This window comes from Condylura cristata, unplaced genomic scaffold (assembly GCF_000260355.1).
Source record: "Condylura cristata isolate star-nosed mole 26May11 unplaced genomic scaffold, ConCri1.0 scaffold00022, whole genome shotgun sequence".
NCBI lineage: Eukaryota > Metazoa > Chordata > Mammalia > Eulipotyphla > Talpidae > Condylura > Condylura cristata.
The window spans coordinates 26,287,018-26,301,322 of NW_004567123.1; the positions used below are offsets into that span (position 1 = coordinate 26,287,018).

Below are 14,305 nucleotides of genomic sequence, written 5' to 3' on the forward strand. Positions count from 1 at the left end.
AAAAAAAAAAGATGCACTTCTTTTAAAGTAATGCACTTGTTTGCTTTATGGAGCTTTCTAATTAGCTGCACTACCATCAACAGTACAGGGTACACACTGGCTGCAACCACTGCTTCTGGCTAAGAGGGGTAGAACATACACATCATACACCATCAGACCACAGGCCTGTGGGTTTGAATGGCTTGCAGAAAATGAAACTGGAGCCCAGAGATAGAGGAGTTCGTCCTGGAGCATCCAACCCGTCAGGAGCAGATTGAGACCAATTTTGACTGTCACCAAGGGAACTTTCCACCTGAAAACTGCCCACTTGGTTGGGGAAGGTCCCCGTATTGCTTGCTGGTTTCCAAAAAGAATGGGAAGTAGAAAAGTAAAAATGAGCTAAAAGGAAAGGCCTGGATTGTCTCCCGTACATGAGCCCGTTCCTGCATGGACAACTGCAAGTCTGAAACCACATGGGTTACTGATGACGTTTGGCCGAACCCTGGACATGGGCCAATTTCTTCCTATTTCAAACTAGAGGGGTGGGGTGAAGTGAGTAGAGTCCCAGGCTCCTGTTGCATTCCCAGAGTTGAGAATGAGCTCTGGCCTCCCTTTCATCACGTGGGCATCTGCCACTGCTTTCCAGCCCCTTTCCAGAAACTTCCCATCTGCAGACTGAGGAGTGAGCCAGGACTTCACTGGTCGGTGACTCTGACAGTCAAAGAGGAGCAGGTCCCCGAAGCATCCATCTCCATGGTGATGCCCCATGAGGAGGCTGCTCCCCGCCCACCACCCACAAAAGAGAAAGATGGCAGCCTGGCCTCGCTCCACAAAGCCATGAACATGGCATTTCCACTCAGAGCTGGAAACGAACAAATGTTTGCTCTTCATTAGGCTGCATCGTATTCCTCACAGCTGTTCCTTGTTGCCTTAAATAGTGTTAATGGAGCTGTAACAACCTTCTGGTCGCCCTACTGAGCTTGCTCCACTCATTACAATGACAGAACTCCTGGGCTTGACTGGGGCTAATATACTTCTTCTCTTTCCTTCCGCCCTACAGTCCCCTCTTTCTTCTTCCCGGTATATTCCTCAGACCTGATACCCTTCAGTTCTCCAGCCAACATTGGTTGGCACTTGTTGGTAGGCTTAGGATTTTTGTTTTGTAGCTGGGGACAGTAGGGGATTCTGGGCTGGGGAGGTTGGTGGCAGAGGAGGGAAGATTCTATAGTTCAATATTGCATGAAGAAGACCCTTGACCTTAATGTGGCTATGTTCCAGAAGCAGGGAGGGCTGAAGGTTGACCACATTCCTCTATGGGCACCAGGTGAGACCAGAGACAAGCCGAGCAGGTGAGACAATGTAGGGGCAAGCAGGACACACCCAGGGGACTCCATGCAGCTTTCTAGACCAGTGTCTTTCACCTTGATGGTGCATTGTAATCACCTAGAGAGCTGGCACACGACTGATCACTGGATCCTAGCTCTGGCTGAAGGGTGGTGGGGTCTGAAGGAAGACGTGGACATTGGTGGTCTTCCTCAGGCAATTCTGGTTTGCAGCCAGTATTATGAACCTCTAAGAGTGAGGTCCATATGGCGGTTACACCTAATTTGCCTTAGGCTTCCTTATGTTCTCAGGAACCCAAGGCCAAGTGGTCAATCACCACAAATCATAGGGCTTGAGACATTACCAGGGAGGTGACAGCCCCAGAGGGGGTTCAGTGGAACTGGGCAACCCATCTAGCCTAGATAATTGGTTTCTACATAAACTGCGAAAATATCATGGACAGATGTGCTCTTTGTATCTTTGACAAATCCCCTTGCCTTTATTGCATACGTATGGAAATTCAGGCCCAGAGAGGGGAATGACCAGCTCAAGGTCACTCAGCTACTTATTAGAAGAGATAAGACCTGAACCCAGGCATTCTGACTCATATATCAAGTCACTAAACTTAAAATATGTATTGGAGACACAGGCTTTTGTGCCAAAGAGAACTAGCAGAGCTGACTTTATGGTTCTACACGAGAGAATGTATGTGGGTATGTCTGGGCTCTTGGCCCAGTCTCCCGGTTCAGGCAGTTTAATCTATTCCTTGAATTACTGTCCCCCACCTCCCTGTCTTTGGTCTCCCTCTTTGATGTATGTCAGATAGTTAAATCTAAAATGCAAATACATTTTTAAAATCCTGATCCTTTCAATGGTTCCTCATAGCCCTCAAATAAAATCTAAAGTCTTTAGCTGGCTCTTTGCACTCAGCCTGTGTGCACAGCCCCATGTAAGAGCTTGTTCTGGTCTTTCTGCCTAGAACACTCTCTTTATTTTCATTTGATCATTCCTACTTCTCAAGTTTTGGTTTAATTTTGACATCTTCCAGAAAGCCACTGACCGTGTATCCTCAGGTTGGTTTCACACATCCCACTCAGAAGGGTTCTTCCCATACTCCAGCACACCTGTATGGTGACATATGCCAAGATAATGAAATGACCCGCTCAGGTGCCTATTTCTAAGAAAAGGCTCTCCCATTTCCCGGAAGGCAAGGGTGTAGTCATCTCATCTGCTCAGTTCCTAGAGTCTGGTATAATTCCTGGGGTGGGGAAAGGGGCCAGATTATGTCAGCCCCAACCTTAACGCCTCCCAAGTCCAGGCTCCAGACATCATGGAGCAGTCAGACAGTTTCTGTTGTGTCCTGTTCACATTCCTGACCCTCACAATCAGCATACACCATTGTTGCTTCCTGTCCCTAAGATGTGGGGCAGTTTGTGAAGCAGCAAACAATATTTTTCACTGTCTAACACAGAACATTATTTACCATAACATATTACATTAAGTTATCATAAAAGAACTTTTAAGTCACTTTTATTTCTTGTTTGCCTTTCCAGGAAACAAACTTCCCAAGGGAGTCAATCTTTGTCTATTTTATTCACTGTTGGATCCCAAATATCTAGAATGATGCTTGGGAATAGTAAATACTCAGCATATTTTACTGAACAAGTTTTTAAATGATTGCACCATGGAACTGAATCTTCAAAGACACAGCTTACTATAGCTGAGAGGTCCCTTATATGTCAATTTGTCAAACTCACTCATTTGTAACTGGAACTGGGCAACTGAACAGGACTAATAGTCAACATTGCACATAGTGTGTTGTCTGGAGAGAAGGACACAGTCTTGAGTCAGATTTGTGATTCCTATGTTCAGTATGTAAAGTCCAGACATCACAAGAGCCTTGACAATCATAGCAATATCCAGTTATAGTCTGGGAAAGGGGACTAGCACATTGTGAAAAGACTTTCATTAAATGATGTTTTCCAATTAACCTCCAGTTAATCAGGAAATGCTGGTAACTAGAAGCTAAACATTCCAGCTGATTAATATAATTTGAACTAATTGAGGGCAAGACTACTTTAATTAGAGTTATTTCTAGTTGATGTTCAAATGATAGAATGCCATGTATTGTTTTCTCTCATTGACAAAGCAGTTGGTTTCCACATTAGAAAGTTTGCAAAATGCAAAAAAACACAAATGGATGTGTTCTAGGACAGATAACATTCTGGAAGGAAATACATCAAAATAGTCAAACATCTTTGTATTTCTGTGTTCAAATTCTAGACTACAAAGTTTTAGAATGGAGCTTCTTTGATTTTGTTTACGTACTCTCTTTTCTGGTGAATCACAGCTCTCTCTTAATTCTATTTTAAACTCTAAAAACCAATGAACCATTATGACTTGTTAAGCCATCATGATGCTGAGCAAGTCTTCACCATCAATGTACTCTCTTCTACATTCCTTCATCATAGAGATTTCTTGGTGTGCATAAGTACTCCCATACTTTCAGGGGTGGGACCATCCAACCAACCCCCTACGAGATAAGGTCTAGGGATGGGAGGGAGGAGCCCACCTCCATCTCTCATCTCAATCTCCTTTAAAAGTCGTAGGTTGGACATGTGAAGAACGCTATTGCACTTAGATCACATTAGAAACAAAATGCTAGTTCTCTGAGTTGGTAATTACTTATAGCCATTGACATAAATGTTTTTGTTCTCATAAATGTGCCAAACGTGCCCCTTGTCACCATGCTTTATGCCCTCATAAAGTTTTAGGACCAGACAAGCTCTTAGAAATCACCTTATCCAAGTGCTTCATTCAACTAATAATTTAAAAACTCAGGTAGCAAAATGATATCCTGAGCTCACACTGCTTGTTGTATTGGAACCCAGTTGTCTGGATCCCAGTTTAGCAGGATTTCATGATCTCACCAGCTTCTGAAATACTGCTTTGAAAGCTCTTTTTCAGAATATAGTCTAAGAGATAAACTTAGTCTGCATGATCAAGAATCCCAAATGTGTAGTGTCTGAGTCAGTATGTTTTCACTGCACACAGTGAAGCCCAGCCCATCATATTTGGGGCTCATGCTGTTTGGGGTGTGGGGACCCACAAAATACAGTGCATATAACTTGGAGCCTGGCACAGAGTAGATGCTGGAAGACATTTTGGAAAGGAAGAATGAGACGGAAAGAGGAAAGGAAAAGTGGGGAAAGAAATGCCTATTTTCACAGCGCTGCAGCTGTGTTCACCTGCTTGAGGGGGGCTGCCTGGTTCCTCTTGGGGGGGGCGGTGAGGGGCTCATGGGTTCAGGGAACATCTTCCTGAGTTTACCTTTTTGTTTTATTTCACTTTTTGTTTGTAAAAGGTGAGGCCTAAGCTCTGAAACAAAAGGAGTGAGACAAAGACAGTTAAAGTGTGCTGCATAATAAAATAAGGGGAGTGTGGGAGTTCTTTCCTTGACTGCTGGGAAAAAGAAAATAAAGGGAGTTTTGAGGTCGCTGAAAAGAACCTTTGGGAGAGGAAGCGACTGAGACCTGCTAGGGCCAGAATCTGAAGCGGATGGGGGCGCCCAGGCAGTGCTGGCTCTTTGCCTGTTCCCCCGCAAAGCGCAGGGGCCTCACTATTCACACATCCTGTGTTCACAGGGCTGTGGGAGAATGCAAAGGGGTGGCCACTGAGGTGCTGTGGAGCAGGCAGAGTGCGAGGAGAGCTGGCCCTGGAGGCCAGGCGGTGGCTTGGGCGGAGGGCACAAATGAAGCGTGGTAATGAGCTCGAGGTGGCCAGGAGGAAGCGAGTCTCCCTGAGCTCGTCCCAGGAGAACTGTTGGCTTTCTACCACATGTGGGGAGGGGGCTTGAACCATTCTATGCTCCCCCTGAAGGACAATGTGGGTCCAAAGAGATTCAGGAAGTCTGAGCTGCTGCTCTGTAGTGCTGGCCCAGGCCCACGCCTTGAGACGTGAGGCATGAGGACCCACACGGCCTTTGAACTCAATGGGACATTTGCCCATGGGCTCATCTCTTACCTCATACTCCTCCTTGAACCCATAGCCCTGGCCTCTCTTCATCTGCGTGATGTGCTGCAGCAGGTCCGCCACCCGGATAGCGGGCTGGAACTGGTCCCGGGGGTAGCTCATCTCCACGGGGTCGCAGGCCCGGTAGGGGTGTGTCTGGATGGTGAGGGTGGGCTGGGACAGCTCCCCACGGCTGCCATCTGCTTCAAAGAGGAGGCAGAACAGATCATCACCGACGGGAGATTTGTCCCCTGTCCCTACACCTTTCCCAGCTTGGCCCAAGGAGGATGGAGGGCACTAACGTAGGACGCATCTGGCGAGGGACCTGCAGAGAGACGAGACTCGCCTGCTTCCCTGGCAATGAGTGGTGGCAGATCCAAAAATTAAAACAACACACCCAGCCATGAACACAATGACCCTTTGGTCACTTTTTTTTTTTAAAGATTTATTTATTTGTGCATACAGAACTGGGGTACAGGCCAGAGGCTTGGGGCGGCGAGAGGCTTCACCAGAGACAGAGTGGGGAGCAGAACAGGCAGATCGAGGAAGTACACTGCTGAGGGGAGCAGCGGGCGGGTCAGGAGAGGTCTGCCACGCCATGTGGTCACCTCTGGGGCAGGCGGGAATCGAACTCATGCGGAAGAGGCCCTAGATTCTCAGTGCTGTGCTTTAACCTGCTGCGCCACCAGGGAGGGCCATCGGTCAGTTCTTTTAAGGGGTTATATTGACCCTCAGTTCACTTCTTTTTCAAGGGGTCATGGTCACTTCTTTCAAGGGGTCATGCTGCTGGAGCAAAGGCAGAGTTGCTGGCTGGGTATCACTCCTGCCTGCGGCAGCCTTGCCAGGTCAATCCCAGAGCCAGAAGAAGCCAGACAGGCTGTTCCTCGGGGCACCCTCTGGTCCAGAGAGTGTCATCTCCACATACCCCTGGCGCTTGTGGGGATCAGGGCACAGGCCTATTTGTGGACCATCTGCATACCTGGTTCTCTTCTAGATTTTTGGGTTCTATACGAGGGGCTCCTTTGGGACCCCAGCAAATAGCAGGGACCCTGCCAGCTGCTCGCTCCTCCGATGGGCTCTGCCTCAGTGACAGCCTCTTGCTTGCTGCCAGCTTCCGCACCACTTAGCTCCTGGCCAGGAGCATTGCTGAATGCACCAGCAGGTAGTGAAGCTGGAATAGCCCCTTCCGTCCTGCTGCTACCTACTTCGGCCTGGGGCCTGCGTCTCACCCTCATGGAACCTCTCCCTGATGTGAGATTTACACTCCTCTCTGTAGGAACCTTGGCACCTGCTGAGTTCCCTTCATCGTCTTCTGCTAGTTTGGCCGCCCCAGAAACTGGTGCATGCTGAGGCTGTTCCTTGGACCCCTAAATCCATTTCTGGCCCAAACACCTCCCTGCCAGACATACACTGTCAGACTTTCAGAGACAGAACTGTCTGGTCTCGGTTGTCCCATCTGTTCCCAAAGACATGGCCAGTGTCCTCCTTGGACCCTAGCACCACAGCAAGTACAAGATGAGAGCTGGCAGATCCAATCTGTCTCTCTCAGACATCCTCGGGCACTGGAAGGCGCGCCCTCGGCCCCGCTGGGCCCATGCCAACCTCATCCCTGGGATGCACAGCACATATTCCTGCTCTTCTGCAGCTTGTCGTTCAAAACCACGTTTCCTGCAGCTTGCTTGCCTGTCCTGTCACAACAATCCATCAGACACTGACTGTGTGTGAAGGGGACTCCCTCCTATGTGACCGCATGAGAAAAACTGTCCCTAGTAGGAAAGGCTCACTGATAGAAAGATCGGGGGCACACAGGCTTATGCACAAGTCAGGCAGGCCTGGGCCAGATGGCAGCACCACCTTTCTGGCTGCACTTAATGGAAAATACAGCTCATTTTCCCTCTTGGGACTTTAGGTTACAGGTAACACGTTGTCAGCAGCATTGCTGAAAGCGACCCTTGCAAGCGTGGGGCTACTTGTCTTCTCCACCACCCCTTGTGTCTGGGGCTGTCTGTGTAGGGTCTCTGGCGAGCATGCAGTGCCACCTGCCAGGCCAGGCAGGTTCACGGTTGATCCTGGTGGATGGATAGAGAATTCTAGAGGCTTCTGTATCTCTAACGTGTCTTTAATGCCAGATCTGGGGACCAGGCACAGAAGTGGACCAGTGGGCAGGGAGGTAGGGAGGCAGCCACTGAGGCTTCCAGCCCCGCCCCCGGCCCCTATCTCTGCTCCCTCTGGCTTCTGTCCCCTACTGCTGTCCTCCCTAAGAGCTCCCATGGAGGCAGAGATGGCCATCTTTATATATGCGCCCACCCTGTGTTCTCCCGACCTCTCTGCCAGGGCGTCTGCACTTTTAGGTGCCTTGCCCCAGGCTCATGCTCCTTGGGCAGGGCGTCCACAATCAGAGTGTGGGGGCCCGTGCGCTCCTCTTCCCTAGTGCCTTTCTCACTAACGTGTTATCTCATGTGGTAATGAACCCTGGGAGCAAAGCAAGGCCACCGGTGCAGCATCGAGACTAGTGGTGGGGAGGTGAGAAAGAGCCTGAGTATCCCATGGCTCTGATAGGTACAGAGTCACCCAGAATCCACCCTCAGGGCTCCGTGGTGTAGCAGAGAAACAGGCAAGAGGCACCATCTGTGGAGAACAGAGGCTGGAGAAGGCAGCGCTTCTCAGCAAGGACAAAGTGGCTGAGGAGAGTGAAGGTGAACATGAGGGAGGCGAGAAGGCGGCAAGAGGAGCCCCTTTCTTGATGGAGTCTCACTATTTCTTGCAGGTCCCCGCTTGCCATGGGGATGAGGCACCCCTCTGTGAGCAGGGCTCCTGTGATTGTGTGCTGGTTTTGGGGGGTGGCCCCACCTAGTCCCCCACCTCACATGGGGACAGGTGTCTTCAGAAGCCCCAGAAAGGATGAGGGTCACAGGCTGCTTGCAGAGCAGCTGCCTGGCAAAGACAGGCTTCTTAGGACCGGCACCTGGCCACTTCTATGAGCTCCCACATGTTTTCAGAGCCAAATAGCTGCCAATATGGATATTTCCCCGCAACACACTGCTAGACAGACTGTAAACTTGGTGTCAGCAAAACCAACACTGGAGTAGAAAACAAATGCGTCTGGAGATGAACAACTCGTATGGCTGGAACATTTGTAAAAATGTCATTGTTGATGCTAATGATGCTATGAAGACTCGGAACCAAGGGACTTTCAAGGTTTATTAATTCAACTAGTTGGACTCATTTCCCCCCATGCCTGTTACCTCACCTATTCCCTTATTAACCTCCGATAATGCAGAAGTGATGCCTTTTATCACACCCCATTTCACCAGACGCACTATACTTAATTTTCCATCATTAGGTTTAATGAAAACCCAATTTCACAACTCACTTCTCTCAGGAACCTACAAGTAATGCTACGTTTTTATCAGCCCCAATTAAAAAGCGTTATGATGTTCCTATTCGAGAGGGAGCCTTAAAACTAATGTGCCAGTCTGCTGCGAGCTCAACAAGGGCGCTGGGCCACGTGGTCCTCATAAAAGCTCACTCAGACCAGCTGGGCTGGGGAGCGCACGCTTCTCATTTTTCTCCTCAGCAGACCCTACATTTCCATGCCATCTCAACCTCTCATGGATGGGCCTTGCATGTTTATTTACCACACAATAATATTTTGGGTTTCTTTTGCACTTCGAAAGCTGTTGCTTAAGACTCAGGGTTTCCCTGTGATCACTTTGTCACTGCTCATGAGGGGTTTAGGGGGAGGCACAAGGTGGGGCATCATTGAGATCCAGGGTCAATGCTGTTACTCCACTTTCTTCCTTTCTTGTCTCTACAAATTCCTCTTCCTTCTTTCATGGGTACCTTCTCTCTCATCACTCTGATCCCAGGCATTATAGCTTCAGCCACAGGTCCGTTTCCAGCCACTTACTAACTACTGCCATGCCATCTGGTGCCCAACTATTTACTGAGAACCTACTTCGGACAGTGCTCGGTGGTAGATAGCAGGCATGCAGAGGAGGTGGGAGGGAGAGTGTTCAGAGGGAGATAAACACGCATGGGCCTTGAGGGAAGGAAGAGATAAGGTGTGTTAAACAAGCCTAGCAAAGGTGGGAAATGGGCCTGGGAGCTGGAAGGCTGATGGGAGTTAGGCGTGATTGGCACATGGCCCCAGCGTGGGCATGCATGCCTGACCTCTGTGGTTTTGCCATAAGATGTCCAAGCTGTATCTGTTCATCCCTGCAATGATGAACATGACCTACACCTGCATTGTATGCTTTGGCAGCCACTAACCATAGTGGCCAAGGTAACTGAAGAACTGAGTTTGATGCTTTAATGTTCAATTTCAATTTAAAGATCTACATGTAGCCGATGGCTGTTGTATTTACTGGGCAGGGCAGCTCTAGAGAAAGAAGGAGACAGGAAAAGGGAGAGCGCTCTGGAGTGACATGGCAGGACAAGGAGGATGTGCCACACTGGCCGCGTATGTCATCACACATGTTCGTGTAGCCACAGCGAAGAAGGGGAAAAGGAACAGGTGAAATTGATTTAATAATAAATTTCATCTGAACGAATACATCCCAAATAATATTTCACCATAATCAATATGAAATGATTATTGATCTATTTCATATTCTTTCTTTCCCCCAAGGCTTTGAAGTCAATGCACATTTTCTACTGATGGAAAATTTCAATTCAAACTAGTTGTATTTGCAGCACATAGTGGCCACTGTAAAGGACAGTGCAGGTGTACACAGACGTACCCTGAGCCAGAACACGCTCCAAAACAAGCGAACTGAGAGCTCGAGTGAACTCTGGAAAGAGTGGATAAGCCAGTATTTTGAGAGGGCAACAGTTTGAGAGATGAGGGAAAGGCTTGAGGTGGGTCATCTGCTTAGTTGGGTGTGATGAGACCAGCACACGGGGGCTGTGACAGCAGCAGACACCAGAGTCACAGTGCTGCTTCTGAAGACAAAACTTGGATTTGCTGAACTTCACAACTTTGCTTTGTGAGCTTCTCAACTTTGTGTTCACAACTATGGGACATCAGGCAAGTTACTTTGAAGCTAAGATATCTGGTTTTTTGTTCAGATTTTTTTTTACAATTAAAAAACTTATTTATGCATAAAAGAACTAGGGTACAAGGCCCTCCCTGGTGGCGCAGCGGGTTAGAGCACAGCACTAAGAAGCTAAAGCCACTTCAGCATGAGTTCAATCCCCGCCCCGGAGGTGACCACATGGTGCTGCAGACCTCTCCTGACCCGCCCACTGCTCTCCTCAGCAGTGTACTTCATCAGTCAGCCTGTTCTGCTCCCCACTCTGTCTCTGGTGAACCCTCTCACCGCCCCTGCACCTTGGCCTGTACCCCAGTTCTGTATGCATAAATAAATAAATCTTTTAAAAAAATCTCTGAAATTGTACAAAATCATATTTCACTTAACCTAACACAGGGATGGAGAGAGGTGGAGAGAGGTAGAGGGAGAGCGAGAGAGAAGCAACTACAAACACATCTGCTGGGTGAAGCTAGGAAATGTTGTGAGGAAACCAGAATCTGTGCTGACAATAAGCAAAAGGCAGGCACTTGCAGCGAATTAATTTGAGAAACTTGCAGTGAAAATGCCAGGGAATGAGAACAATGAGACCTCAATTTCCTCTGTATTTACCACCGGCTCATGTGTGTTCATGTGTGAAGGCAGAAGAAAACAGACATATAAAAGACAGATAATTGGAGTTGCTAAAGAACAGAAAAAAATGAAACCGAAGCAATAACAAAGGACAGTGTAAAGACAGCTCTGGGCTCTGGCAGAATAAAAACCTCAGTCTTCACATGGAAGGATGTTTTCACATGCAAGTTAAAATTAGAACTAATCTCCTGATACAATTCTTTAAACACCCATGTAAAAGTACTCAGATAAACACCGAGGCTGAAAACAATGGTTATAAAGGAAAAGAAATGATGCTGATTATATTTTCTGTTGCCTAAGTTTACCTGAAATCAATGAAACAAAATTTTGGAGGAGAAAACACCATACATATTATATATTGATGCAAATTGTTTTCCATACATGAGACAATAGAAAGGTTTCCTGTGACACAAACATTCACAAACCTTATAGTGGCTCAATTTTTTCTCAGAGGCTTGGGAAAGTGGGGACAGGAAGGGGAAAGAGTTAAAAAATTCCACCACATTGGAGGAAATCATGTCATAAAATTTATTCACTAGACACTACAATCAAACAGATATAAATATGAAAACCAAAATAAATATGAATCAAAACAGAATAAGCTCTAAAACAGTCTTAAGATGAACGATGATGTAACATATGTATGAATAAATTTAAAAATGAAAAAACTTTAGATTGCTTGAAATAACAATTTTAAAGAGAAATTATATGCAAAAATCTAATATGAAAATTCTTCATCAAAATCAATTTCTTTCCCTTTCATTATGGACAGTCAATATATACCATTTTTATTTTAATTTTAATGAAATGATCTAAGTGCAAGTGCACTGGAATCTGTATAAATATGGGCATGAATTTACAAGTGTCAATTAGTAGACAGAAAAAGAAAGGTATACCACATTTATTTTCAATGATGGAAGCAATAATGTTGCAATGAAAAGTTAAGTCAATAAGAAATGGTGCACAGCTTTCAAAGAGATTAAAAAAAAGAAGAAGAAATGAAGTCCTGGGCCTCAAAACACACGGACTTGGGGTCTGCGTGTACCTCTGTGACAGGGCACCCTCAAACCTAGAAATCAGCTTATCAAACCCTGTGTGATGCCACCGAGAATCCTACTTCTTGTCAGTGAGAAAGTACCCTATAGAGGTATTTCCATAATCCAAGATGCTTTCATTCCCATAAACAACAGCACCTCCACTAAAGATGAACTTGTACCTCAAAAACAAAATCTAAAGAATGACAAGCCCTGTGAGAAATCTCCCAGTGAGGGAGAATTGGCAGTCATGATACTTAGAAATATTCCTCCCAAGAATGGAAAATACAAGCGACTATAAAACAAATACCTCTAGACTGGTTAAAGAGGAAAGTAGAAGGAACAAACTACAGCAATAATGCAATAGGTCATGGAAAAAGATGAGTGGATTTTAAAAACTACAAATGTGACTTCAAGAGATAAAAAGTATAGCCATTGAAAGTAGTACCTAAGTAGGTACAGGCACAGATGTTAATAGAACACAACAGAAGGGAAAGATACAACAAAGACTCTTTCCTTTACAAACACCAGTGAATTAGACAAGCCAGTGTCAAAAACGATTAACAAGAAAGACACAAATAAACCACTTTATAAACGACAAATGCTGGTAGATCACAGGCTGGGATGGGCAAGTGAGAAGATATGGGGAAAAGCGTGCACATCCTTGAAGACTAACAGATGTGACCAGGCTTGCAAGGTACCTATTAGCCTCGCAGCAGCCACCAGCTTTTTGAAAAAAGAAGTTTTGAGATAATTGTAAACTTCATACACAGTTGAAAGAAGTAACAGAGAGGTCCTGTGAGGCTTCACCAAGTTGCCCCATGCTAACACCCGGCCTAACTGCAGTACAGGTTGCCCTTGGGAAATCCACACTTGCACATTCCACTGACCTTACTCGGAGGTCATCAGTTTCACACTGTCCACGTTGCCTGTTGCGCTGAGTGTCACACCTCTGAACCACGTGGATCCCTGTGGCCTCCACTCCCACCCCGTAACAGGCAACAGTGGTCCCTCATCTCCCTCAGGCAACAGAACACGAGCCTGAGGTTGCCTGTTGTCTCCAGACAGAGCTGGCGACCCGACCCCAGGTGGCTGTAGCAATACTGAAATGTGTCTGTCAGTGAACCCTGAAATTCTACCAGAGCCTCAGTGACTACTGTTGGGGTCATTATTTTCATTTTGGGTTGGGCTTCATCCATGTGGTCTAAAGGGGGAGTGATAAGAGAATCACTGGTGTGGACACTTGGTGGTTAGGGCAAGCCTAAGCTAGGAAAGGAGACTTGCGATCAGGTTCTTTTGCGCCCAGGAGGAAGTAAACATGTGTGTGCATCTGTATGTGCACATGTGTGCAAACTACCTGGCAAACATTTGGGCTTTCCCCCATCTCTGTTTCAAACAGAGCTAAATATGGTTTTATGTTTTTTCCAAAGATTTATTTATGCATACAGAACTGGGGTACAGGCCAGAGGTGCAGGGGTGGTGAAAGGATTCATCAGAGACAGAATGGGGAGCAGACAGGCAGATAGATGAAGTACACTGCTGAGGAGAGCAGCGGGCGTGTCAGGAGAGGTCTGCTGTGCCATGCTCCCTGGCTGGGGATCGAACTTGTACTGAAGCGGCTACACTAGCTTGCAGTGCTGTGCTTTAATCCATTGCACCACCAAAGAGGGCCCTAAAGTAGATTTCTAAGTACAATTGTTTTTGCAGAAGAGGATTCACCATTAGAGAAAAGAACTGAATATTTAAAAATGTCACCATTTCATGAAAGAGTGGAAAAACGAGGCAGTGGAAGTGCTGATACCAGTGTTCCATGGTGCAGGTTTTATAAACCAAACTCAACTGAAACAAAAATCATGAAATAAAATCATGGAATGCCAGAGTAAGACGAGGAGACCCTTTGCTTTTAAGCACCTGGTGCTCAAACTCGAAGGTGAGAGAATACAGTCAACAGGTAAGTGTGGGACCCTGAAAATGCGCTGTTGAGTCCCAGAAGGGACCCAATTCCGGATGTTTAAAGTGTTTAGTTCACAAGAAACATGAGCCCTTTCTTGTTACAAGGGAGACTAGTGTTTCCACTGCATAGGCACCATTCAATTGTGCTTCCAGAGTTACTTTTATCTGAAGTTCGATGACTAGAAAAACATCCCACAGACAGACAAGGAGACAGATGCCCAAACAATATTGCACAGTAATGAAAAAGTATGGTATAAATATTGACCATTGAGGAATGATTCCTGAGGAGAGTGTGACTTAGGGGACGAGAATCAAGTGTAAAGAAAGAAAGACTCTGAGGTT

At 46.6% G+C, this 14,305-nt stretch overlaps 1 protein-coding gene across 1 annotated transcript in view; it reads right to left on the reverse strand.

Moving 5' to 3' along the window:
- The window catches only part of PTPRT (protein tyrosine phosphatase, receptor type, T), a 617,594-nt gene that overhangs the window by 57,992 nt on the left and 545,297 nt on the right, over positions 1–14,305 (reverse strand). The window contains exon 17 of the mRNA XM_004687014.2: positions 5,326–5,516. Coding sequence (XP_004687071.1) covers positions 5,326–5,516 — 191 coding nt within the window. The remainder of the gene's footprint in view (positions 1–5,325; positions 5,517–14,305) is intronic.